General features: G+C 55.1%; 1 protein-coding gene across 1 annotated transcript; it reads right to left on the bottom strand.

Annotated features, from left to right (window-relative positions):
- Positions 1-92: 92 nt before the first annotated feature.
- Positions 93-27927, bottom strand: RBPMS2 (RNA binding protein, mRNA processing factor 2). The gene is made up of 9 exons (XM_079912282.1): positions 27727-27927; positions 27020-27137; positions 11186-11263; positions 10578-10616; positions 8978-9040; positions 8494-8644; positions 7847-7998; positions 1919-1988; positions 93-1661 (listed from the first exon to the last, which is right to left on the bottom strand). Exons 1-8 carry the CDS (start codon positions 27825-27827, stop codon positions 1926-1928), a joined length of 765 nt encoding a protein of 254 aa, XP_079768408.1. The 5' UTR covers positions 27828-27927; the 3' UTR covers positions 93-1661; positions 1919-1925.

The following is a 27927-nucleotide window of genomic DNA, read 5'->3' as shown; positions in this document are numbered from 1 at the left end:
TGCAGCTGGGAGCCTACAGGGTGGGTGGTCTTAACCCTTTCCAGGCCAAACTGCTGGGTCCTCTGCTTCCCTCTAGCACAGCCTCACATGACACACACCGAGGATACTACAGGCAGGAACCCAACCTCCCAAATCACAGTCCTTCTCTACTCAAGGGCCTGAAAAGGCCACAGGCCACAGGGTTGGGGCAGCCAGATGACACCATCCAGAGAAAACGAAGGTCCCATTTAGGTGCTTACTCTGGGTGCAGGGAATCTCCGCCCCCATCTTCAGAACAGAAAACAAAGAATGAGTTAAACCCAGGCGGCCCCGCTGCTCGGCCCTTGGCAGGTCACTTCCTCTCCAGCCTCAAGTCACACAAAAGAGGGCAGGAGGGAGAGGCCACGTGAGCTCTGAGGCCCGGGCCCACTTCGCCTCCTTCCCCCTTTAACTCCCAACACCTGTCCTCTAGCTGTGCCCTCCCGACGGCAACCTACAACCCAAGGAAGCAAAGGTCGGAGAGCAGTTACTTTGGATGATTTTTTATTTTGCATTTCATATATTATCCAGTTTCACATTCTCACAGGATCAGCAATTACAACAGCCTCCTCGTCTCCCAAGTCTGAAAACGGCAAGACAGCCACAGCTGCGGCCAAAGGCAATGCACTGATGTGCACACGAAACAAAAAATTGCACAATTTTTCCTTCATTTTTCTTAAACTAACGGCTGACGCTAAGGCTCACTGCTGGAGAACGGAAACCCTTTTCTTCTTCATGCCTCAAACTAAAATGTTAAACTTATCTGACAGGGCGGACAAGGTCTCTTCAATAATTAATTGCACACACACACGAAAAATCTTTCATGTTGCATAAATATTTTGTTACACAGGGTACAAAAATACTTTCACTTTTTGGTTGGTTTTGAAGTTTGGAAAGCATGAGGAACCATGGCAGGGGTGGGGTGCGCCGCGGAGAGGTAAGCGAAAAACTGGGCAGAGAAAGGGTTTTCTTAATGGCTGTTGGCTCATCTGAGGGGGAGGAAGCAGAGGACCCCAATTTGAAATGACCAAGAAAACGCTCTACCTTGGCTGGGTAGTCCTTCCTGTTCAGCCTGGAAGTGTGTGGGGTGGTGGAGGCTGCCAGCCGCAGGGCGGAACTGGCTGCAGGGCTTGGTCCTCACTGAAGCAGGGTGGGTGCAGGGGAGGGGGGTGTGGGGAGAGGGACCGGGAATGATGAACCATTAGTGGTCAGGACTTGTTGCTATGGTGACACAATGTGAGAACAAACTGTACACTCACATATATACAAGTTTAAGTGTCTTAATTCATGCCAGGAAAACATGCAAAATTAAACGCCTCATTTCTTTGAGGTGGGGCTACGGAAGCAAATTTGGACTGGAGGTCAGGCCTTGCTCAGTCCCAGTGAGACCTCCGAGCTGGGTCTGGGTGTCCCAGTGAGAAGGCCCCTGAATCCTGCCGTGAGGCCTTGGAGAGGGGCTTTGGGGCAGGACAGGGCTGAGGAAAAGGAGAGAAAGGAAACAAGAGTCCACTGAGTCAGGCTTAAAATTCACAGTCTTTGGAGGGAAGCAGCAGCTCTGCACGGGCCACCTGGGGGCAGTGGAAGCTCAGGGTGGCTCCCTCCCCAGTGAGGCGGGCGGGGGCTTCGAGCTGTGGTGACCAGACCTGGAGGGAGGGGAAAGAGGTGGCCATGAGCAGATGCATGGGACTGGAGCTGAACCCAGGCCCTCCCCTTGCGAGGAGGCTGCAAGATGTGGGGTGGGGGGCAGGGTGGGAGGAGAGGGGAAAACCAGCCAGAGTGCCCCAGGCGCAAGCTCAGGTTGGGGTAGCACCAGCGAGCTCCTGGACTCAGGCAGAGGAACCAAGGCCCTGCAGGGAGCCAGGCTCTAGGACACTTTCCAGGCCTCTGAGCCAGCACTTACTGAAGAACTAACAGAACTGACGATATTTCCATCCTTGCTGGGTGGTATCAGAGGAAGGGTACCAGCGCACCTGCAAGAGAAGCCAACGTCAGGAGCTAGCTGTGCAGTCCCTTCGCTTGACGGGGGAGCCTGGGAAACACGGCCTTCAGTGCCCCTGTCGGAGTCCTGGTTCTGTCACTGACGGCGGAGGTCGGGCCAGTTACTCACCTCTGGGCGTCAGTTTCTTCATCCTGAAAATGGGAGAGCGCCACCTGACCTGCCTCCTCTGCAGGACAGAGGTTCAAATGAGAGAAGGGTTACGAAGGCGGTCACGCTCCACTGAGCCCGACTGTACCGGGTGGAGTGCTGGCAGCCGGGGGCACTGGCCCAACAGCCTGCCCTGCCCCCTTAACCGGGAGAGTGCGGAATTCCTAACATCGGGACAATGCACCTAACACATTTTTGCTCAACTTCGTCTGAGTCTCAGTGTCCTCAACAGCTACAGGATAGAGATGATTAAAAGTCACAGGGTATCCACGAGGATCAGATAAGACAGAATGTAAAAACACATTAGAAACCAAAGTCAGTGTGGTCTCCAAGGGGCAGGACTCCCAGAAGTTGGTCCTGTCCTCGCAGGATCCCAGGAAGTCACAGACAAGACCCAGCTGATGCTCCCCGCCTCCGCCGCTGCCCCGTTTCAGCTTCTGCACCACCCCCACCCCCGTTCCCTTCATTACAAAAGCCTCCTAATTTTAGAGATTTGTAACCTACCAGCTGAGCCTGGCAGCTACCTCAACGCTGGTACTTGCTAGAAGGCCCCACAGAGCAATGGCCCCAGAGCATGATTCCCAGAAACAAGCCAGGAAATGACATGCACCCCATTCCCCGTGGGCCAGTCTGGACGGTGAGCCATGCTGGGTGCCAAGCCAAGATTGCGGGGAGGCTGCCTGCCCCAGTTACAGACAGCACGTCCGCCCGGGCCTGACCCGTGGCCACCTGGGAGGGGTGGCGGCAGGGCATCACAGGGCCCCGAGTGAGGGGGTGGGAAGAGAACTCAGAGATGGGAGCCGGGGTTCTCTTAGGAAAGAAAGGGATGGCACAGGAGAGCCGATGAGGAAACCAAGTAGCAGCTGGGCATACAGACAAAACTCTTGAAGCACAAGCAGTCAGACCCAGTTACCCACTTGGCTGCCAGGAATCCCTGCCTCTGTAAGTAGGGAAGATATCGAGCAACGCCAGGCTATCTGGTGGCTGATGAAAGCTTCCTGAGAACTTGCTCCTGTGCCCCCTCCAAATTCTAGGTGCTGTCTTGTACAGCACAGGACTCTGACCACCCCGTGTTCAGCAGGAAGTCGGCAGCTGGTTCCTCTGAGATGCCAGGACACTTGGCACATGGCAGGACCAGGGCCTAGGCCACCTGACCAATGTCGGGATGGCCCCTGGGCTCCAAGGATGTGGCACTGCTGTCATCGGCACACAGTTGACCCCTGGCTGCCAGGACCACCTTGATTAAGCCCCACACCACACAGAAAGGGTCAAGAGCCTCTTTGAGCCATCCAGCCTCAGAGGCCATCTTATTTTCTCTCGTGTCTTCTGAACATCTGGAAACAGTTCCCTCCCTTCCTAGCTGACAGCTGAGTGGGAGGAAGCCTCTCCTCCCCTTCGCCGAGCCGTGGGCTGCCCTCTCAGCTGCAAGCCCGGCTGGACACCAGAGCTCATTCCCTAAGAGAGGGACGATGAGGAAACCAGCACCGCTGCCACCGGACAAGGCTGCGGCCGGTCCAGCTCCGGGAAGCCTTAGTGGACCCTGACCACCGCACTTCACCCAGCCTCCAGCTGGAGCGGCCCCACGGCAAGGAAGCGCCTGACAGGCTGGGTGCCCTGCAGGGCTGGACAAGGGGAGAGCGTCGGACGAGAGTGGGAGGGACCCTGGAGGCCTCCGACCTGCCCTCCTCCACCACCGGCGGCTTAGGGGCCCCCACAACAAGCCTGCTCCATCCAGCCCCACCCTCTCCACTAGGTGCTGCAGCTTGGACTCCAGAGCAGCAGCTTTCCCTCCAGCCTGAGATGAGCCACCACCTTCTTGGGGAGGAAGCAGAGGAAAGCCCTAATTTCTGAGCTCGGGATGGTCGTGCAACCCAACTAGACAGAACGTACTTGGAGGGCTGCATTTCCACTCTCCTCAGATGCCTGGGATAGGCCAGTGGTCCAGGTTCTCTAAAGAAGCACGGTCTCTTCCTGCCCCAGCTCAGAACAAGACCCCAGGCCCAGGGGTCACGGCCAGCACAGCAGGGAGCAAGTGGCCAGTCCCCTGTCAGGGCCTCCACTCGTTCACAGGGTGGGGTTGGAGGTCCTAAGAGGCCACCCCACAGGGACAGCCCATGGGCATCTAGAATGGCTACAGCTCCAAGAGGGGCAGCACCCAAAGGAGTGGGGGGCACACGGTCCTCTCTCAGACCCTCAGACCGACTAACGGAGAAGATACACCAAAAAGTGGGCAAAGGGATGAATCCACACAAGAAGAAATAGAAACAGCCAACAAGTAAGGGAGCCTCACTCATCACAAAGTCAAAACAGTACAATTAACTCAGACCGGCAAGTCTACACTCTGACCTTGCAATAGCTCTAGGAATTTACGATAAGGAAAGCAGGCAGGACAGGTGCCCAGAGAGGTGTGAACAAGGGCATCCATGGCAGCACAGCCTAACAGAGCAAAAGAAAAGTGTGTAAACAACCTCACTGCCATCTACAGGGAGGCAGACACACTTATACACTGGTAGGCTAGCCAGGCACCCAGAATGCAGACCTATACTTACTTACATAGAAGCATGTCCTAATATTTAAGTTTTAAAAAGATTAAATGTGTAATTTTTGTAAAAGGTTCATACCCATGGATTTACTTATACACCTGTGTCCAACTACCTACCAAGTCTAAGGACTAAACGTAGTGATATTTGGGGGAACAGGATGACAAGCAAAGGCAAAAAAGAGAAAAAAACCCCGTCTTTTTCTTCCCATGAACGCAGACCTCTAATAGCTAATGTTCGTGAAGCACCTGGCATGTGCCAGATGCTGGTCTAAGCAGTTTTCATATACGAAGTTCATTTAATCCTCAGAAAAGCCCTATAAAGTTGATGCTATTAGCATTTCCATTAAACAGACAAGAAAACAGAGGCAGGGGAATTCCTGTAACTTTAAGGTCATCGGTAAGTGGCTGAGCCAGTGTAAGGGGGGCAAAGGGCTGCAGTGAAAGACCCCCGTACCCTCAGGTCGAAATGGAAAAAGCAGTCCAAACTGGGAGGACCCTGGGGTGCAAGGGGACATGCAGAATCCCTGCTTTTAGGTCACCATCTTCATGTACCAGACCCCAGTGTGCCCCTGCCACCCATACCCTCTGAAAGGAGAAGATTCTATCAAAAGGATCAGAAGGTCCAGCAACACAGCCTTGTGCCGAGATAGAGCAGGACTGAACCATCTCCAAGCCCCTTTCTTCCTGCAGGTCTCGTCCCTGCAGCCACATGAGGATGCCTCGCTCAGGCCGAGCTACTGGCAGAGGGCGTGAGGTCAGGATGCATATGGTGGGGTACAGAAAGGAAGGACCGGTCTGCATCCCCTTTTGTCTATCAGCTGCTGCCTTTCTCTCCAAGTCACCTCCTTACCCCCAGGCACAGAAAAACGCGGCTACGGGTCCTCTGGGTTCAGAATAACCTCCTGAGGACCACCAGGGTCCACCTCCCTCATTTAGGCATTTTCAGCCTCCACCTCTGGGGCAGTACTATCGGGGGCAGGGAGGGGGCTCTTGGAAGGAATAGAGCAAGTGATACTACTTCGAAAATGCTTTCATGCCTATTACTACATTTGGTCCTAACAGTGTGTTTTACTGTCGAGGAAACAACTATCCAGAGAACTCGAGTAGCGGGACAGAACCAGTCACCACCTGATCCGATCGCTTGTCATCAGGCGGCCTCCCGAAAAAAGCCACTATCCTTTGAGGGGGCCCTCATCCCCTTCCCAGGGAGACCAGAAGACAGGAACTCAGGCACAGCAAGGCCTGGAGGGAACTAGACAATAATGACATGAAATAATAAGCATGCAGTGCTCCCTCTATGCTAATAGGCTACCAACCACCCTCTAAAGTAGCTACTGACTATCATCATACCACAAAGAAATCGAGACACAGAGAGGTCAAGAAACTTGCCCAAGGTCACACAGTGTTGAAAGAGAGAGCCAGGACTTGGACCAAGGTAGCTGGACTGGAGTTGGATGGCCACAGGGCATGGGGAAGGAGGGAGGAAGCTGGAAAGGAAGACAAGAGGAGGGCACACCATCCTGTGTACGAAGCTTAGGGACCCGCAGCGGCGCACCACTCCCAGCCGGCTGGAGGGGGCCACCCCAAAAAGGGCAGAGAGATCGCTCCTGAATAATCTGACATCCTGACTGTCCCTGGCTCCCAACCTCTGCCTCACATTGTCACGGCCTAGCATCTCAGAGCAGACGGGGTAGAACCTCTCCATCCGATCTGGTCCTGCCCTCTCGTTTTACAGATGGGGACAAGACGGAGGCCCAGAGGTGAAGTCACTTGCTGAAGATCAGGTCGCTAACTGGTGGCACAGCTGGGATCAGAGGACTCACAGGGCCCCTACAGTTAAACTCGCCCCTGCACCAGCTGCCTTCCACACTCCGCCGGGTCACAGAGGACCGCCTTCAATCACCACAGAACTGGTCTGCGGTAAGTCCCCCAAACGTCGCCCCAGAGAGGAAGAGCCCCGCCACCTCCCTACGCCGATCAATTTTCCAGCCGTCTGTGGTGTGCCGCCGGGGTGAGCGCCAAGCGGAACCACGCGTCTGCCCTCGGTACAACCCAAGTTGCCGCGGCCCGGGGAACGCCTTGCGAGGGTGGCAGTCAGGGAATCTGAACCTTCCACCTTGGAACTGGGCGAACCCAGGTCACTAAGCCCTTCAGAGGGATGGACACGCACTTGACCCTCCCACTGGCAGAGCTGCCCACTCCTCCTGCCTCAGCTTCTAGTTTCTGGGAACTCTCCCTCCTGGCTTCTCACACCCTTTAACTCCTCGTCCCCTTCTACTGCCCCAGCCAGGAGACCCCTGTTCTCTCCCTCTCAGCAGCCAGGTCACTCTTCATGAGCCTCAGCTCTCGGTCACTTCTCTGACGAGAGGCCCAGGTGGGCTCGCCGCTCACCACAGCCCTCCCACGCTGCCTGGCGGTGCCCTGTCACTGCCGCGCAGAGGCCTGGCTGTAACCTGCGAGGTGCTCGTGCCCCTCTCGGGCACCTGGCGCGGCATTCGGCAAGCACAGAGCCCTCCCAGCCCAGCCGTGCCCTCTCCACCTCTCGCCTAGAGGCGTGGGCTGCATCTTTCCCGCCCCAGCCCAGGTCACAATGCAGGGTGCCCACATTCCTTGAACAAAAGAGCAAACACTCACTGGGCACCCCGGATGTTCCAGGTACAATTCTAGCCCCTCACATGGCTTAACATTTAATTCTCACAACAACCTGAGGCAGATACTACTATTCTTATCTTTCCAGATGAGTGAAAAAGAACAACCCAGACACAGAAATCTTTCAGAGCTTTCTGAAGTTCACAAAGACAGGAGGAAGCAGAGGCAGGCGGGCTGCCTCCGGCGACCACGCTCAGGTCTGTCACCACAGGCAGAATTGGCACAGCCTGCCCGCGCGTGTCCAGGGGCAGTGGACCCACGGTGGGTCTCTCACACTTCGCCTTTGCAGTGTATCCTCGAGGCGGCCTCACAGCGTTTCCTCTCCTTCCCCTCTGTGGGACCCCAAACCCCAAAGGTACTGTTGTTACAAGACAGCAGTTCTGCAGCAGCTCTGGGGACCTGGGTGGCCCGTGGCCGGGTAGGAATGAAGCCCGGCCAACTCAGAGCCTTTGTTCTCCCCTTTCCTACTTCTCCCCCCCAGACAGGCTTACCTGAGCATGTAGGGCGGCAGCGGCAGCAGCAGTGGCGGCTGGGTAGGTAAACGCAGCATGTGAGATGGCTGGGGTCAGCTCTGTGGTGTACAGAGGGTAGGGGGCCCAGGCCTCTGGGGATGCGGGGATCAGAGCGGCCCCCATCAGGTCATCTGCGACGGGAGACAACAGCCCCCCCTTGTCAGAACGCGGGTCCCCCTTTGCGCCACCCCATTCCAAACACAGAAGGGGACCCAGCACTATCACTGAGCATAAGCTCCCTTCTCAGGCTCCCCTGAAGGATCCCGAGACTGGGAAAGAAGCCACGGTAACTTGGCCCGGCTTGGTGAGCATCCTGTCTGCTTCCAGAAGCCCTCAGATGGGTCTCTGCTCATCTCAACCAAGAGGGATCAGAGAAGGCTTCAGGGAAGCTGGGCGACACCAACAGCTCAGGAGCTCAGCCTGAGGTCCAGCAAAGGCTGCAGGGGAGGAAGGAAGCATGGGACCCGCAGGGATGGGTAATGGTGGCCGCAAGAAGCTCCTGGAAAAGGGGCGGGCAGGCAGGACTGATGCCCTCAGGGATGCCCTCTGCACGCAACTCCATCCACGAGGGCCCCCCAGCTCTGCCAGGTAAAGGGCAGCAGATGGCTACTCTGAGTGCCACTCACAGGGGTCTCGTGCGATGAAGTGTGCTCCTAGGGCGGGGTGAGCGTTGGTGGGATTTGGTGTAGCCATTAGCTTGTTCTTGGCCATCTTGGTGTTGGCTTTGGCAAACTCTAGCCTCAGGGTCTGAGGGTTCTCAGGATCAAAGCGAATACCCTACGTGAGAAGGAAAGGAAGGGAAAGGCGTTACACTGTAGGACCCAGTCTGTCCACTGCAGTGGGGACGGAAGGGCCCCAGAAATGATCCAGCCTGAAAGACTCGCCCACACGGGGGCCAAGACAGCGGACACACTGCTCGGGCCTTGCGAGTAGTGGCGTTTGGCACAGACAGTGCAGCCAAAGACTCTGCCCCAGGATGTTGGGGAAGGTACATCTGTGGGCCCTTTCCTTGGGCGTGGAGTGGGGGAAGGTTTGCAGAAGACGGGAACAGGAATACCCATTGCCTAGAAGTCTGTGGGTCAGAGAAAGGCCTGTTCTCTGTCTACTCACGTTCAATGCATTCTTGGCCGCTTCTGCTCCTGCCCGGCTGTCAAAGATCACAAAACCAACAGGCTAGTAGGAAAAAGAGAGAATACCCTTGCATCTCTCCCAACACTCCATCTCCCCTTCAAGCATACAAAACAAAACAACAAAGAACAAAAATATATATAATTCTTGTCCATATCCCCCCTATGTTCAGCTAGAACACAGGGAGGATACGGCCAAGAATTATATATTTATATAATTATATATGGACAAGAATTATGTATTTTTGGTTTGGGGCACTAAAACTCTCCCATCCAGGTACCACATTCTGGGAAACAATGCCAATACAGCTTTATCCCACTGCATTAAACATCACCCTTTCAGTAAAAGTCTTTTTTTTTTTTTTAACATATGCAGGTAATTAAGTGTAAGTTCTAGTGTTTTCCCCAGCACGAAAGGGGACACTAATGTATCAAGGGCACGGAAAGGCTTCAGGTTCACTCAAGGGGCAACAGGTTTTACATATATATAAAAATTTATTTTATTTATTTATTTATTTTTGGCTGCGTTGGTTCTTCGTTGCTGCGCACGGTCTTTCTCTAGTTGCGGCGAGCGGGGGCTACTCTTCATTGCGGTGCGCAGGCTTCTCATTGCGGTGGCTTCTCTTGTTGTGGAGCACGGGTTCTAGGCACATGGGCTTCAGTAGTTGTGTCACACGGGCTCTAGAGAGCAGGTTCAGTAGTTTGGGCCCACAGGCTTAGTTGTTCCGCAGCACGTGGGATCTTCCCAGACCAGGGCTCGAGCCCGTGTCCCCTGCATTGGCAAGAGGATTCTTAACTACTGAGCCACCAGGGAAGTCGCATAAACTTGTTGCCCCGGGCTTCCCTGGTGGTGCAGTGGTTAAGAATCCACCTGCCAATGCAGGGGACACGGGTTCGAGCCCTGGTCCAGGAAGATCCCACATGCCACGGAGCAACTAAGCCCATGCACCACAACTACTGAGCCTGTGCTCTAGAGCCCACAAGCCACAACTACTGAGCTCGTGTGCCACAACTACTGAAGCCCGCGCACCTAGAGCCCGTACTCTGCAACAAGAGAAGCCACCACAATGAGAAGGCTGTGCACCGCAACGAAGAGTAGCCCCTGCTCGCCGCAACTAGAGAAAGCCCGTGCACAGCAACGAAGACCCAACGCAGCCAATAAATAAATAAATTTATTTATTTATTTATTTAAAAGGGGGGTCGGGGTGGGAGGAACAACAGGTTTAAAACTTCTCCGACTTCATTTTGCCTGGGCTCAGTCCAGCCCCCAAATGGCTCCTGAAGGCTCTGGACCTGGGACCCCTGGCATCAGGAACCAGAGCACAGCCACCACCTCTATGGTCCTCAGCCTCCGGGTCCCACTGTGGCTTCTCAAGGGCCAGAGAGTGAGGACCAGGAGCTGACTGGTAAGAAGAGGGGACCTGTGGAGGCTACTCTTTCGTCAGTCTAGGACAGGATAGGGGTGGCAGGGGGCAGGTCTCAGCTGCCAGATGCCTCAAGACTGAGGAAAAGAGAACAGGCTCAGTTCCAATTTCAGCAGTCGGTCTGGGCTGGGAGGAAGAAAAACCTTGGAGAGAAATTACCTGTCTCGATGTGAGCTTGATCAGGGACCCTTCATAGCCCTGCAGAGAGAGGTGGTCATTAACAGGAAGGTCGGAAGCTTCTGTTGTGCTACCCTGGCCACCCCCCAGCCCTGCCTTTCCCCAGCTCACACTCTTCTCCCCCCAAAGGTGACCCTCTCTGATCTCCACCACCGCTGAGTGCCCTCAGTCTTCGTGTCCCATATCACACAGCCTAGCACATGGGATGGCCATCATGCGGTAGCATTCATCATTTCATGCGGAAATTCCCCTTTGCTCCCGTAGCCTGTCATCTGGAAGCACAGACCTCACCTTTTTAAGTTTTCTTATCTGCAAATTGAAAACGCTATGCTGAATCTCAAAGATTCCTTATACGGCAAAGTCTACTGAGATTCTACTGTCTCCACTTTACAGATGAGAAATCGGAGGCTCAGAAAGGCTAATAAGCAATTGACAGAAAGCAACATATGAGTTAGCAGAACCGGGACCGAGAACCAGGGCTGCCAGCACAGTTTCTAGTTTTCCTGCTGCCCAATCCCGGTCTGCGATTCATTCCTGATGCTTCTCCTCCATCCTAGGCTCTGCCCATGGGTGGCTGGGTCCAGACTCACCTTGAACGGCCTGAAGAGCAGGTAGAGTTCTCTGGGTTTAATATCCACAGGGAGCCCACTGACGAACAGTGTCCGGACCTGGGGAAGAGACCACAGTGGTCAGGGCCGGGCTGACAGAAGAACAAGGATGATGGCTCTTCCTTCAGGAAGGAACTGGAATCCTTCCAGGGCTGAAGGAAGAATTCAGGATTTCCTGAGCCTTCTTTGGAGGCTGAGGCAAATGAGCATCCAAAGTTTCACAGCATTTAACTTTTCAAAACCCTTTCTGGGGGCTTCCCTGGTGCTGCAGTGGCTGAGAGTCCGCCTGCCGATGCAGGGGACACGGGTTCGTGCCCCGGTCTGGGAGGATCCCACATGCCACAGAGCGGCTGGGCCCGTGAGCCATGGCCGCTGAGCCTGCGCGTCCGGAGCCTGTGCTCCGCAACGGGAGAGGCCACAACAGTGAGAGGCCTGCGTACCGCAAAAAAAAAAAAAAAAAAAAAAAAACCTTTCTGGACCCTTTCCTTTCCCTGGGTTCATCCTGCAGGTGTCACATCAAGCACTAGCTGAGCACTTCTGCACAGACAGCGTCAAGGAGAGAGTCCTGTTTAACAAGATAGATGAAGGACCCCTCTGAGTCTTGAAGAAAGCTATGGTGTCTTACCTCCAAAAAATGCACAAGTAGAAACATATACATATTTCAGAATATTCCCATGGACTCCTGGTAGAAAGGCTCCATCTGGTCTAGCGGGGAGGCAAAGATGTAAACTCTGTGCCTTGGAGCCATTTCATCAGAGGGCCCAGCACTTTCACATCCATCTCCTCCTGCTTCCCATGCTAGATGTAGGCTCTTCAGTGGCCGGCAATGTATTATATTCTTGCTTCTCTGCCCAGCTCTTAGCATGGTGCTGGTACTAAATGTTTACTGAATAAGGGACTTGAGGAAGGAGTCAGAGATGGAACAATGGTGCTGGGTTTTGAAGAATGAGTAGGATCTTGACAACTTCAAGTGAGGCAGAGGATGGTGTAAGTTATGAGCCTTGCCCTCAACAAAGTTACAAGTTGGCACTGAAGCCAGGTCTAGTAGACACCAGGTGTCCATCCTGTGACTCCTGCCAAACCTGACCTCCCGAACAGTGGGTGAGGTCCAGGAGAGGGCTGGCAGGAACACTTCCCTAATTCACCACTGCTGGTTAAATGCTGCTGGCCTCCAATGCTCAACTAGCAAGGCCAGATCAGCCAATAATTATAATGGGAGAAGGAGGGTTTTCCAGAGTGTAGATCCATTAAAAATACATCTTGAAACTGTGCTTTCTGAGTAACGAAAAATCCGAAAGAGCAGAGCTTCCCCACACACTTGACTCCTGGTTTGTTTTTTGTTTTTTGTCTTTGGCTACGTGGCTTTGAGGATCTTAGTTCCCCGACCAGGGATGGAACCCTTGCCCTCAGCAGTGAAAGCGCACAGTCCTAACCACTGAACTGCCAGGGAATTCCCTTGACTCCTGTTTCAAGGCGCATGTCATACCACTAAGCCAAACGAAAGTCTTCTCAACTTGTCACTGACGACTTAAGAACAAGTTCACGTGCCTCAGCCCACCCAACACGTGGCTATTCTTGAAAACATTTAGTGGGTCACGTTCCCCCCCAGAGGCACCAAAGAACTTCTTCCATGCTCTAGTGATGGCCTGCTGAAGGAACTGAGGCAACAGCGTTCTTGGAGACAATGGCTTGAATCAGGAACCCAGGGCAGTCAGGCAAAGTTACACCCAACACACACACACACACACACACACACACACACACACACACACACACACACACACACTCTCCCTCCCCCTCCCCCCTCCCCCTCCCCCCCCTCCAATGAACACACATGTCAACAACAGAGCCAGGAGTGGCAAAGGAAACCAGCCCCCACAGCTGCCCGTAACAAGTGTCGCCACCCCTAGCCACACAGGAATGACTCCAAGCCCATGGCTGATAAAATAGGTAAGGACAGCTTCTTCTCTCACATGAGTTTTCGCCGAGAAGCAAACCCAGGAGAATTCCTTGCCAGTTAGGACACCTCCACCCCTCTGGCAATGCCTTTCCTCGCCACACACACTTCTGCTCCTGGGCCTGGGGTAAAGGTTCTGTACATCTCACAGCCCTTGGCAGCTGTGTCCCTATACACGCAGCTCTCAAGCACTGCCCTGTCCCAGAAGCATCTGGGAGAAACTGGACAGCCCAGGCTCCAGAGTGGGCTGAACTGAGTTCCTGGACTCCAGAGGGCAGCCATCCTCTACACCCCTCTGCCCTTTGACGGAAGGCCTTTCATTTACATGTAAACCCCCAAAGAGAAGTGCCTCGCTCAGGCCATACAGCTTGTTTTTAAAAGGCAGCAGACCTGGGACTTAAAACCCAGGTCTCCCTCCCAACCACTCACCCAGGCTGGTAGAGATGATGCTTGCTTTTTGGTGCCAGGACTTGGGCGCCCAGCCCACCACAGACGATGGACTGAAAGAGTACAAGCCAGCCAGGGTCCTGCTGGATCGGCCTGGACCAGCGCTACTCCCTCCTCCCTGGGATGAGGGGACATGCTTTGGGTCAAAGATGCAAAGCCAGAGCCGCCCACAGAAACCTCTACCTCAGTTCTCCCCAGGGGCCACCCATTTCACCCCGGCTAATTTTAAACCCTTCCTCAAATGGCTCCTTTCTGGCCAGACCTCCCCAGAGGCCCCCTTAAATAGAAAGTTCTCAGCACAAAGTTTCCTGCTTAGCGGAGGGGAGGGGAGTGAGTATAGGGGAACTTTCCTTCATTCCCAGCTCAGATTCTGGTTCCCAGCCTTCTCTGGGCCAGATGACTCTTTTCCCTGGCTTCCCATCTTTTAGATTCTAAAGGCTACAATACAGGTTGCATCCTGTGCCTGGTCATTCCTTAGGAAACAAGCTGACATCAAGGCAGTTATGGGTTCGGTGGTGGGTCCCCGTCTGCCAGTTCACAGACCCTTTGCTGGGAGGCTAAGTCACAGGAAGCCTGACCTGAATGCTCTCCTTGGTTCCTACTTGACCCTGGACACCCTGGCAGATGATGTGCCCTCTGCCTATCCCCCCGTGCAGACATGGAAACTGAGGCCCAGAAAGGGCTCAGGCAAGCTTGGCTCAGCAAGGAGCAAAGCTGGGTAAGATCCAGGAACACTGATTCAGCCATCTGTGCCATTCTTCTGGCTGTGGGGACGGAGGCAGCCACATCTGGGCAGCCCTGTTAGCCCCATGGATGGGTAAAGTTCTGCCACACATCCGTTCAGTAGCCAGTCCCTTCTCTGGGTGCCTGTTTAGAATGATGGCAAAGCTGGAGTGACAGGAAGTATGAGCTTAGCAGGCTGGCCGGCCACATGTCGAGAGAACAAGAGTTTCCAGAGCCCACCTACCCACCATGCTACTTCCAACTCCATCAGGTCCTGCCCCGGCCCACAGACTCCGGGTCCCCGACAAGCACCCACATAGGGCATGGCAGCTGCTCACACTGCCCCTCAGACCACCCCTTCCTCATTCCTTAACTGAAGGGCATCCATCCCTCAGGTCCCTCTATTTCCTCACCCCTCTTTCCTTCCTTTGAAGTCTTCTGGGGCCCTTAGGACCCCTTATCTTTTACTGGTCCCACCATCTGAGCTCACCTGGACTCTAAAACCCAGAGATAGGAGGCAAGTCTCAAAACTTTCCTGTCCTCCAAGGTGCCTAGAGCCAGGCTCAACATCTGAGACCTCCCCCGTCTCTACACACCTTGGTCCCTCCAAAGAAGGGACTCACAGCCAGAAACGATGTGGTCCAGGACGGCAGAGTGATGCCATAAATGGGAAAGGCTTTGGTTAGTTAGACCAGAGTTTGCATCCCAGCTTTACGCTTGGCTTGGCGAAGCTGCTTCATCTCTCTGAATGTCAGCTTCTTTATCTGTACAACACAGGTACCCTCTACCTCCAGGATGAAGAGCACACTTTATGCCCAGCACACAGGAGAGGCTCAACCATATGCTTGTTCACTTCAGGGTCCCATAATCTCAACACTGATCTGCACAAAAACCTCACCTATCAGGTACCATGAACCATTTAGTTATAAGGTTGCCTAGTCAGGCTGGGTCAGGTCCAGATCAGCCTGGAGCTGGGAACACAGGTGAGACAACCTTACACAGTCGCTGGATTCTTTAGTGTTCCTCTTCCCCAGGGAGGCCATGTCTGAGGTGGAAGGCACCGTGGAGTTCAGCTAGTTAAACACCCTCATTTCACAGATGACGGGGGCTTCCCTGGTGGTACAGTGGTTAGGGATCCACCTGCCAGTGCAGGGGACACAGGTTCGAGCCCTGGTCCGGGAAGATCCCACATGCCACAGAGCAACTAAGCCTGTGCGCCACAACTACTGAGCCTGCGCTCTAGAGCCCACGAGCCACAACTACTGAGCCCGTGAGCCACAACTACTGGAGGCTGCAGGCCTAGAACCCGTGCTCCGCAGCAAGAGAAGATGAGAAGCCCACACACCGCAACAAAGAATAGCCCCTGCTCGCCGCAACTAGAGAAAGCCTGCACGCAGCAACAAAGACCCAACGCAGCCATAAATAAATAAATAGATAGATAGATAAATAAATAGATGAATAAATACTGATGAGGGAACTGAGGCTCAGAATAGGAAGGTGACAAGGCAACCTAATGGCACAGTCGGGATCCTTAGGGATGGCAGGGACAGAGACATGTGGTTACTTCTGCAAGGCCTGGCCAATGAGTCCTGTGTCCCAGGCCAGCACTGGCAACCACTCCTCCCGTGCCACTTGCTGGTGCCAGCCTCACAGCCATAGGGTGCAGCATTCAGCAGAGAGGCTGGGCGCAGACAAGGATTCGGGGACCAACCACCACTGACGCCAAGATGGAAAGACCAGCCAAAGATCCCACCGCCTATTCCACAAGTTTACTACAAGAATTCAACACGAAACTATTTTAAGATACTTGGAGGAAGCAGAAGGGGTGGCTCACACAATCCCAGGCTGCTAGAAGGAACCAAACTTGTTTACCTAGGCCCTTCTTCCATACACTCACTCACTCTTTCTCCAAAAGCATCCACACAGCCCAAGAGAATATCTCCCTCCTGCCCTGAAACATTGAAAGCAAGCGCAGTCCTGTTAAAATGGTCATCTTCATGGCAAGTACCAGCAGACTGTGCTGGACCACAGCCATGTCCCTGGCACAGATGGAAGGCAAGTTTGGAACAGGCTGGAGAAGGTACTGGGGAGAGGTGGGAAAAGGATAGGGAATCCTTTGGAATTCCCTGGCAGTCCAGTGGTTAGGACTTGGCGCTTTCACTGCCATGGGCCTGGGGTCAATCCCTGGTCAGGGAACAAAGATCCCACAAGCTGCACAGCCAAAAAAAAAAAAAAAAATAGGGGGGATGGGGAATCCTTAGAGGCCAGTAAAAGACACACGTTGGGGAACCACTGGAAGCACCGAATTCAACGTGGACAAGGAACTTGGCCAGAGAGGTGTCCCCATACAGGACATCGCAGACATGGTGTGTAGCCTTCATGATGGTCAGGAGCAGACTTGGCCTCGCTGGCGGTCCCAGCCAGTGCCAGGCCTGCCTAGGGCAGCAAACTGGCCTTCAGCACGACGGTGTCCCTGGCCAGCAAAGCTTGGGGACTCCCGAGGCTGCTCGTCCCTCAAGCAAGCCCTGCTGCCTATCCTTCCCTGGGGGTGCTGGGAACAAGAGGGTGGGAAAGTCCAGCCCCTTCTAGGAAGTCCACACCACAGGCTATCACTGGTAGGCAGGCTTCCTGGGGTTGGCTAGGTATTTGCTGTGTGATCGTGGGCCCTTTCCCTCCAGCTACTGCTGGACCTCGAGTGCCTGGGGCTCCCAATGACCTCTTGCCTGCTCCTCCCTCCTCCACGGGAGGCCACCCATCTCATTCCCAGTGCTCCGGGGAGGGGCAGAGAAGGGCACAGGAAGTGGTGGCCCCCATCCTCAGCCTTATTCTTGAGGCCCCTGGGGAGGGAACGCCCCCTTCAAGGAGCCTCTCCAGCACCTTCTGTAATCCCAGCAGGACAGAGGACCCAAGCCCCCGGGTGGTGCAGCCCTTTCCCTCAGTAAAGGTGAAAACTGCAGCCCTCCCCAGCCCAGAGGGAAGACAACTTTTTAGAGAGAAGTAGGAAGAAGGGGCTCTGACAAACTCATTCCTGTTTGTGTGTCAGTAATGATCTTCCTTCAGACAAACAAACCAACAGTTGTTTACAGATCTTCAGAAAAAATGAAAGTAAACAGAAGCCTCCAGGAGCAAGGTGACAGTGATACCCAAGGCATCAGCCTAATAGCAGAAATTCAGGCTTCTGCCTAAAAGGCTTCGAGGCAGGACTCGACCTCTTTCCATCAGCCCAGGTGGACATCTCTGTCAGCCTGGACACCTGCACAGGCACACCTGTCATTCCAGTGCCCCCAGGCCAAGGCCAGCTCCCCCAACAGTGGCTGCTCAGAGGTCTCTGTCCTCCCCTGGGCACACACAGGGCCCAGCACATGGGGGCCCTGCAGAAGTCAAGGGAAGGGAGCTGTGGGGGGAGGCGGGGCAGGGGGCGTTCCCCCCAGAGGAAAGCCTCCATGTGGGACAGGACTGGGGTGTGGGGTCCGAGGGGCCACACCACGAGGCCCTCCCTCCCTAGTGGGGGGACGCCATACTCAATCAGCCCAGGCTGGGGCCTGGCCACACTCCACCTTCATACCAAGAATTGAACACTCAACTTCTCAGGTTAAGGGTGGCAGCAGGATACTGTGGCTGAGAGGATGAGCGCCGTAAATACCAGTTTTTATTAGAGACGGAAGGGGTAAACACTGCTGTCAAAAACAGTCGTATGTCCATGGATATTAAACCCCCTACCCTTTAACTCCAAAGGACAACCACGGCCTCCTTCCAAACCCCAGCCCTGTACTCTCCAAGACAGCACCCTGGACTTGGACTCCAGGGACCTCCCATCTAGGGCACAAAGGATGCTGAGGTAGGAGAACATCAGGGTCATCCCCACCCTTCCCCCACCCCCAAATAAATCCCAGCGGTCCACCAGAAACACTCCCCACTAGAAGACAACTCCTGCCTTCTAGGTGAATCTCTGCCTCACGAGGCTAAGAAACTTGACTCTGGGCAATAGAAACATCATACCAAAGAGATAAAAATGATACTTGAAAATTGATTCTTTGTGGCAATCCAACATCTCTGAAGTTAGAATTCAATCTGGAAAGGGAACTGTTTCAACCAACCACTTCATCAAAATGTTCAAGTAACTCGCTTACTTTGAACCCTGCCTCTTAGCATGGGGAGCCCTGCTGGTGTCATCTGGATGGAAAACACCCCTTACAAAAGTGGGTGGGGGAGGAGGGAAATCCAAACAGGGAAAAACAAGCCTCTCATAAGCCCCTCCCACATCCTTCCCCAATTCCCAGCCCTCTCCAGGAACCGAAATGCAGAACATCTGAGCTGGAAGAAACCTTATTTTTAGCTGAGGTCCAGTGAGTTGCTCCAAGTCACCGAGCGTATCAGAAGCAGCCCCAGTGTCCCCAGGTGCCCGGCTCACAAGTCAATGCTCTTTTGCAAACCTTGATCTCACACCACCAACCCACTCAGAGCCCAGTGGGGGTCAGCCTTAGGTGCCCAGAACAAATGACCTTCAGCTTCTGAGCTAAGAGGGCAGCAACAGTCCTTAGCAGAAGGTTGACCGGGGGTGCACGGGGTTCCACTAGATGATCCCATGGCTAGTCCTAAACAGTTAGGTATAGGGAAGTCAGAGGGAAGACTGACAGACTGCCAACTCCCAGAGCAGCCTTCTGCAGCGGGGAAGGGGTGGGGGTAGAGCAGGGCCCCTCACAGCCCCAGGAAGCCCCGAGTCCAAACAGAAGCCCAAGCCACCCCATCTCGGTGTCCCACTACCGCCCCACCAGCCAGATCATGGGAGTTTACGAGCTGCAGCCTGCGTTATATAAAGCTTGCCGCGTTCCTGCTGTAAAGATACTGAAGGTCCTTTTTAAACTTCATCACGCCCAGTTCGGCCCTGGCTTCTGCAAGGGGAAAAGGGTCATTGAGAACCAAGACACAGGACTCAGGCTCAGCCTCCTGCTCAGACAACAGACCAGACACAGAAACAAAAGAACAAGAGCCTCAAAGCAATTGTCAAGGAGCCCGATTGAAGTCCCAGCCCTGCCACCGGCCAGGCAAGTGGCTTCGTGGCCTTCACCACTGCCTCAGCAATAAAGAGGAGGGGTGGACTCGCCTCAGGGCCCTTCACACCCTGACCTTCCAAGAAACCAGGGAAGTGGGAGACCGTGATGGAGTCTGGGAGTAATGCTCGGGCACTGTCCTCCATGGGCTCAGAGCTCCAGTGCTTTCGTTTTGCCCACAAGACGGCAAAGAAAGCAGTAAAGAAGGGGTAGAGGTTGAGAGGGTGAGAAAGCAGGATGTCAGAAGCCAGGCCCTTGGGGTTTGAGAGGGGTCTCTCTGCTGGGGCAATACCGGAGCTGCCAAACAGAAACCACAGAGCAAGTCACTGTACCTCTGCAGAGATCTCAGCGGCCTGGCCTTTTTCTTCTGGATACATATGTAGGGGGCGGGGTGAGAGTTGGGTTCTGCCTGGGTCCTGTGCTTAGGCTTGGCACTGGCAGGTCGCTCTTACGCCTCCCCGGGGGAAAGAAGTCCCTCTCAGTGGGGCCACTTGACGAGAGGTGGATGGAATGTGGTGACATGGCCCGCAGACCCAGGACTTATAAGGGCTGAACAAGGACACAGGGAAAAAGAGCAAGCAGATACAGCCAGACAGTACAGCGAGCAGATACAAACACACATGCTCCCAGAACGCCAGCGCCTCCTGTTTCCTCCAAGGAGCTCTGGGCTGCTCAGCTCCCAGGCTAGGACAGCGCCCAGCCTCCCTCCAAGCAGTGCCCACCTAGGACACCGCCAACGTCATCACGGTCTGACCTGGCGGGGAGAAGTCCAGGTTTAGGGGCTGTTCCACAGTGTTTTGCCTGCCCCTGCTACTTCCAGCCCCGAATCACATGTATCAGGGCTTGGCTCTAAGGCCCCAAGCTGGGCAGCACTTTGTAGTTTCCACTTCTTTCACACCTACCATCGGAGTGTGAGCCTGACAGGCCTCTGAGGTAACGGGCAGAGTGGTACAGGCCCATTTTACAGTTGAGGAAACCAGCTCAGGAGTTAGGTGCCTGGCCAGCCACTGGCAGAGCTGGGGGTCAAGTCCAAGTTGCCTGGGAAGTTGGGGCTCTTCCTTCAGGGCCTGCAATGTGCCCTAGAGCTCCACCTGTGTGTGTGTGTAGGGGTGGGAGGAACTAAGCTGGATTAAATAAGGCTTCGGACCTTATACTCCAAGCTACTTCTACCCCCAGGAAGGGAAGGCTTCACATCTTGGGAACACACCTGGTCAAAGTCTGCTGCGAGCCCTGCGCTACACCTCATTAGGGAACCCAACCAAATAGCGTGAACTGTGCTATGCAGACTCCTTGACTAGGCTGCCTGGAGGCAGGGTGGGGGTGGGGTGGGTGGCCTGCTTTCCACTTGGTTCCAGACAGAACCAGGGACAAGGCTTTCAGAGGCAACTCAGAAAGACAGGCTCAACCTGGGACAAAGTGAGAGAGTGGCATGGACATATATACATTACCAAATGTAAAACAGATAGCTAGTGGGAAGCAGCCGCATAGCACAGGGAGATTAGCACGGGGAGATCAGCACAGTGCTTTGTGACCACCCAGAGGGGTGGGATAGGGAGGGTGGGAGGGAGATGCAAGAGGGAGGGGATATGGGGATATATGTAAATGTATAGCTGATCCACTTTGTTACACAGCAGAAACTAACACACCATTGCGAAGCAATTATACTCCAATAAAGATGTTAAAAAAAAAAAAAAAGAAAGACAGGCTCACAGGGTCTCCAGCATGAAGCTTCTGGGCAAGGCTCCCTTCCCTCCTGTGCCATCAGTCTCCCCTGTCCCTCCTACTGCTGTGTGGTCAGCCAATGCCAATCTATTGCCTGACCCTTGTGGCTGGCAAAGGTTGCAGCTGTCACCACTGCTATATGCTACCCCATAGATTCAAGGCGTTGTCCTAGGGGAATCCCACGCACTTCCCCTAGCTCCAAAATCAATACCTCCAACCCTTAAACCATGTGATGTTAATCCAGTGTGAACACACGGCACCGTGCACAGGAACACAAAGCACCGAGCACGCCGCACCTGTGCACCACCTGACTGAGGCAGATGAAGTCTGACGAGAGATGTTTCCCAAAGGGACACTCCTATTGGGAGAGGGTCTCTGTTCAGAGATAGAAACTACTTCTAGGACCTAGATTCTGGTTTGGAGCTCCCCTGTCACCAACACAGAAGAACCGCTCCATCCCAAGTTGTGCCCGCATATGGCTACAATTACACACAAGAACAGGGACCAGTCTGGGTGGAAGCTCTTCACAGCCTTGATCGCAACAAAGGTTCCCCAAACTGGTCTCAGGTCCTATTCCAGTAATTTCTTCTGACCTCTCCCAGTTAAAGCCCAAAACTCACTTGGGAAAGGGTAGGTTGGCTAACCACAAAAAGGAGGTAGGGGGCTTCCCTGGTGGCGCAGTGGTTGAGAGTCCGCCTGCCGATGCAGGGGACACGGGTTCGTGCCCCGGTCCGGGAGGATCCCCCATGCGCTCCGCAACGGCAGAGGCCACAACAGTGAGAGGCCCGCGTACCGCAAAAAAAAAAAAAAAAAAAAAAAAAAGGAGGTAGGGACTCCAGACACTCATACCATGGGCTCGTCCAGGTCAGACCCTGCCCTTTCTCCCTGAGGGTCCTAGGCCTGTTCAGAACTATACAGGTGGCCTTGATGACTTGTGACAGCCAAGAGCCTTTCCTCAGTCGGCTGTAAATGACTGAAGGCCATGACAGATGGGCCAAGGCAGACCCTCCCACTACACCCAGCTCCTGCTACATTCTGGAGGCGCCTGGCATGGATGGATCCACCAGTGGACTCTTCAGGAATGGAGGACCCAACGATCTTGCCACCTGTCTAGCCTTGGCACACCTCAGGTAATCTTATTCTTTCCATCCAAGGACGGAATAGGGGAAAAAGCAGAAAGCAAGGAGGCCGTGCTGGTCCCTGGGCAGGCAGTAGATGGGGTTCGGCATAGGAAGCTTCGTGGGCTGTCTGCAGTTCCCACCTCACAGCAACATGGTTTCTGAAGTATGGGAGACGGGCTCTGCCCCACTGCCTCACAGCTATGCCTGGGGTGTGAGGACCCCTCTGAGGCAGCCATGGTCAGGGGACGGCAGAGGAACCGACAAGGCATCAAATGTTGCTGCTACCCAAAATCAATGGCTGAGCAGAGGCTGGAGGCCGCCAGGTGCTGCCAGAAGCTAGCACTCTAGCTCGGGTCTGGGTAACCAGAGGTGGGTGGCCTTGGACCAGGAACTTAGCACTCAGGGCAGGTGGGAGGACTCCTCTCCTCTACCTCTCAGGACTGTCTGGAGAACCAGTGGGATAAATGGGTGGAGGGCATGAAAACAGAGCAAAGCATCCCACAGTTCATGTGTTGCCTCTAGTTACAATACTTGCCAGACTCCTCCCCCAGCCCCACCCCAGAGACGGAGATGAGAAATCAGAATGTCCAAACACTGAATGATACTTAGAAGCTGGTTCTTACTGGGGCAAACTAGCCAGGCTGCCCACTTACAGGGAAGGAGGAGGTAAGGAGACCCAAGAGAATGGACCCCCAAAACGACAGGCAGTCACTTTGGAGTAAGTACAATTTTTTTTAGTTAAGATGCCCAACGCAACAGGGAATCAAGGGTGGGGGTGGGGTGTGAAGGCAGTCAGCCCCAGCCCAGGCTACAAGGGGGATGTACTGTCTGTAGAGAATTCACTTGTTCTGGTTTTTATCACCGCAATAACAATTCTAAACATTATCTGTGATAAAATGCTCCTCCTGCAGGGGCTGACAGCTCCCACCACCCAGTCTTGGGATGCCACCAACCCAAAGAGAACTAGCTTGGAGCCAGTCCCTGAGCTTCTGCTTGGGACGCTGTCATCACCTAAAGCTCAGCCCTAAAAAACTTCAGTTGCAGATCCTCTCCCCTCCCCACCCCCAAGTCTCATCCAAACCCCCAATATAAAACAGAACAGTGGGTATAGTATGTTGTTAAGAGCAAACTCTGGGTCCAAACCCCAACCTACCCAATTACTAGCTACATGAAAGCTATTTAACCTCTCTGTGTCTCAGTTTCCTCACTTATAAAATAGTAATAAGTACTTCACAGTGCTGTTGTGGAAGTTAAATGAGTTAAAACGGTAAAGTGCTCAAAACAATGCCTGGTACAAAGACTATGTATGGGTTTACTACGCATAGTACAGCCTTACCATTAGGTTATTTGAGCAGGGAAGACACATTCACAACAACCGCCAGGGAGGAGGGGAGTCTGATCTACCAGATCTGTCTGGATCTACCTACTTGGGTCCTGTTTCCAGGTAAAAGTCTGGAAGCATAGATGCCTCCCTCCCGTTATACCAAAAAAAAGTCTGCAGACAGAGCACCAAGATGTCCCAGATTCTGTCAAATATTTCTGATGGCAGAGAAAAGGGGCAGTGCCCAAGTCACACACTGAACCCTGAAATTCCTTCACTCATGTGAGTGCTAACCTTGGCCATCCTGCCAGGGGCCAGGGACCTAGCTGGATCCTCAGAGACCCCTAGAGGACACATGATGGACCGTGGGGTACCAGACGTGCAAGAAGCGATCTTGGCCCAGCTCTGGTGGATGCCATGGACAGGCAAAGATGGGGATGGAGGGCAGTGAGGGGCCAAGACGCTCAGGTCAAGCTGTAGTTCCCTTAGCTACCGTTAATCTCTGCCTTTCTAGAGCTTACCATTAGGTTGGCATAAAACTTCTTTAACTCTTAGAAACTTGAACCGCACTCCCCACCCCAAGATTCCACCCTCCTCTCAGGGGGCCCCCAACGAGTCATTACTGTAACTTAACACTGCCTTGTATTAAAATATGTCTCCATTTTCAAAATAAAATATTCTTTCAAACCACATATACCCTTCCCCAGAAACCCTGTAACTCTCCAGCCATCTCTCAAGAATCACTAAGACAGGAGATGCTTGAATCTGGGATTGGGCAACACCAGAGGCAAGCCTGCCCTGAGCAGGGCTCGGGTGCTGTACTGCCTCACCTTCTGGAGCTCAGGCACCAGCCAAGACGCACCTCGGGGTGGGGGGGGGTATGGCTTCTAGATTGAAAGGGACACGTAGCTGTTCCCCTTAACTCCTCGCTGCCCTCCTTAGCTTTCAAAGGGTTAAAGGGTTAGAAGTTTTCAAAGCTTCTAACACACCTTCTTCTTAAGTAGCAGAAAAATGCCAATTTCCTCCCAAGCCTGCATGATCTCAGGCTGTTCATAACGTGGCCTCCAACATTACTGCAACATAGCAAATTCCTGGTAGTCACCCAAACAAGCCATGTGGCTCCACAATCCACCCCCCACTTTTATACATGCTATTCCCCCTCTTCTTGGAATGCCTTTTCCATCCCTACAGGTCTAACCACCTCCTACGCAGCGACATCTCAGGGAGGGCTGACCTCTAACTTCTTCCTTGGCTTCCTAGGTTTGCTTTAGCTAATCTCCAAGAGCCAGCCTGGGTCAACCACGAGAGTAAACCACCACTGCTAATGCGGATTTCCCCAATGGTGGCTCTTGGGGGTTGCAGAACTGCCTACCTAGGGGGCATCTAAGCTAAAGAGAATACGTCTAGTTCCTGCTCAAACCACCCATCCAAGATGGAACCCTGGCTGAAGAGCTCTTGGCCCACTGTTCAGAAAGCTAATGAGGAGAAGGGGCCGATTCTTGTGCTTACCGGACCAGAGCAGACTCTGGGCTCCAAGAAATCACTGGGGCCCTTAGTTTTAGACCTCTGTTAAACAGGAGCCCATGCTCCCCACCCTCCCCAGCACCAGTTGCACTGAACTCCTTGAAGCACTACAGGGCTGTAGCCCACCTCTGCCCACAAGGAGGGAGAGCAGGGATTCCACTTCTTGATGATTCTGCCCTCTCTCTCAAAAAGCTAGTTAGAAAAAAGTGACCAATACCTCAAACGATTCCTCCAAGACTTTAGACTGGCCACGTGGTTCACCCTTCCCATTTCAAACGGGTGGGTCTGAGGGTCTCTTCGGCGAGGTAAGTCCCTGCTGAAGTCAACCCTCTAGCAGAAGTGGTTCCGGGTCCTTGCCCAGCTTCACAGGAGATGGCTTCCCTCCCTCAATTTCAGCAGAGACCACACACATACTAGCAACCCTGTCAGCCTCCCCCAACTCTCAGGGGAGATTCTGAACAACCAGGTAGAGTCAGGATGGGGTCCCCAAAGCCAAGGGCCTGTCAGCATCAAGGTCCAAGAAGGACAAGGACTTTAGGAGCCAAATGAACCCCAGCCCACTAGAGCCCACACCGCACTCGTGGACATATGTCAGGCCTTCCTTCGCCACTCTTCAGAGTGAAGCGTTGTAGATTCCTCCTTTCCTTCCCCACAGAAAGCGGGATCTAGACCTAGATTCTCAAGCTGTCATGCCATTGGTGGACTGGGGCTGGCAGCAGGCCTCTGAATTGCTAAGAGTGGGAACTGGCAGTGTGACCCTCCCATCATCCCTCCCACAGTGAGGAGCCCAGCCCAGCCGTGGGCCAGTGCCGCCATTCTGCACCAAACCTATAGCACGGCGGGCGGGCACCCGCCACTGGATAGGAGGGAGGCAGCAACGCCAGCCCCCATCAGGGGCTCTGCGGTTTCTCCCCCAGACCAAGGGGAAGGGAGCTCAGGGTGGATAACCGGCCCTTGGTTTCCTGGGCAAGAGCATGCCAGGGCGCGGCAGGAAGGGTCTAGGGTCTCTTGGCCCTAGAGTGACACAGCAGAGGCCACTTCAGAGAGAGAGCTGCGAAGGCTGCCCCCTTTCCACACCAGTTTTTGTCTCTGCGGGCCGAGCTTCTGGTCTCCATTCACTGATAGCCTTAAGGCTATATCCACCCCCACACACATACACCCTCCCGGATTTTGCCACATCCAATTAGCCACTCAGCTGTTGGTGATTGCACGAAGCCGCCCCAGACTCCCTCCTCTTAGCACATGGCCGGTGGACATTCCTAGCAGAATCCCACTAGGGCCAGCTTTGGGGTCCCGGCTTGTCTGCCACGGCAAAACCCGAGAGACGAGAACTGGGAACTGAGTGTCTTTAGGCATCTCCTTCCCAACTCAGTCAGCTGACATCTTTGCCAAAGCCCAAGCTCTGGGGCCGTGAAGAAAGCCGTCTACCCCCATGACTACAACTCTAGCGAACCAAGGTGCCGCGCAGCCGGCCCAGGCCTCCAAGGTCACGGGGAGGGGTCAGGGCGGAAAGTACAAGGGAGTGTGGGTGCCGCCCGCCCGCCGTGCTAATCCCGCTCAGTTCCTCCCAGCCGAGGCGGGAGTCCCGGCCACGCGGGAGGAGCGCCTCGGAAGAGGGCAGCGAGCGGGGCGGAGTGGAGAACGAAGGACGCGCGGGCAGCAGGCGTGGGGCGGACACGGCGCAGCTCGCCCACCGCGGGACGCACTGACGGCCGCCGGCGCACGGTCGGCCCCGAGCCTGGGAGGGCGGGGAGACAATGCCCGCCCGGCGGGGTAGTCCAGGCCGCACGCCCCCGCCCGCCGGACACGGGCTGCTCCTCCCCGGCCGAAGGGCAACGGCGGAAAGGCGCCGGGAGCGACTGCCAGATCGCGCGCGGGGCTCCGCGCGCCCCGTCCCCCGCCCACCTCCGCGTGTACTTCACCCAACAAGTCCCGGGGGCGCAGACCCACCTCCTCCTCCAGGGTGCCGCTGGAGCCCGAGCCCGTGCCGGTGCCGGTGCCCGTGCTGGTGCCGTGCTCGCCGTCCGGCTTCAGGTTGCTCATGGTGCGGGGGGTGGGGTGGGGGTGGCTAGGGGAAGGGAACGCGGAGGGCTAGCGCGGCGCCCGGCCCCGGCAAGGAGGTGGGAAGGGGCGAGGTGAGCGGTGCGCTCTGGGGGTGAGGGGCTGGGTGGCGGTGGGGAGCGCGCGGGGCGGTGAGAGGGGCAGCCGCAGCGTCGGGCTGGGGTCACATCAAGTTTGGCGGGTGCAGGAGGCGGGGAGGGGGTGCGGCGGGGGAGGCACTGGGAACCGGAGCCGAGCCGGAGCGGCCGCCGCCTCCGCCTTTTCACTGCGACCCGCGAGTGCGCCCGCGGCGGCGGCGGCGGCGGCGGCGGCGGGGGGCGGGCGCCGGGGGAGGGGGCGGGCGCCGGGCGGCGGCGGGGGGCGGGGGCCGGAACCGGCCTCAGCTGGGGCCCGGCCAGCCCCCTCCCCCTCCCTCTCCGCGGTCTCCGGGGGAACGCGCAGCCAATCCTCGCCGCCCGCTGCGGGCTCGCCCCGGCCCGGGCCGCTGCGCGCCAGTCTCCGGCGGGGCTTTTCCCTTCTCTCCCTCGTCCTTTCTCTCCCTCTCTCTTTCCCCTTTCCCTTCTCCACTGAGAGTTTTTAAACTTTGATGAACTCACCCAGCGAACTTTCTTAAAGGGGCCGCGTACACCGCGCCGTCCCAGCCCGCCGGAGGTGGGACTGGGTGCTGAGCACCCCGCGCTCCCTCGTCCCTCATCATCCCCACCCCGGCGGCCCCACGCGAGGGGGCGCCCGAAGCGGGGCTCCTGGATGGTCGGCTTCAGGAAGGAGTCTCCGCCTTGTACTTTGATCTGGGGTTA

This window comes from Stenella coeruleoalba, assembly GCF_951394435.1.
Source record: "Stenella coeruleoalba genome assembly, chromosome: 2".
Taxonomy (NCBI): domain Eukaryota; kingdom Metazoa; phylum Chordata; class Mammalia; order Artiodactyla; family Delphinidae; genus Stenella; species Stenella coeruleoalba.
Note: the sequence above shows the minus strand (reverse complement) of the source record. Positions and strands in the feature narration are given on the sequence as shown.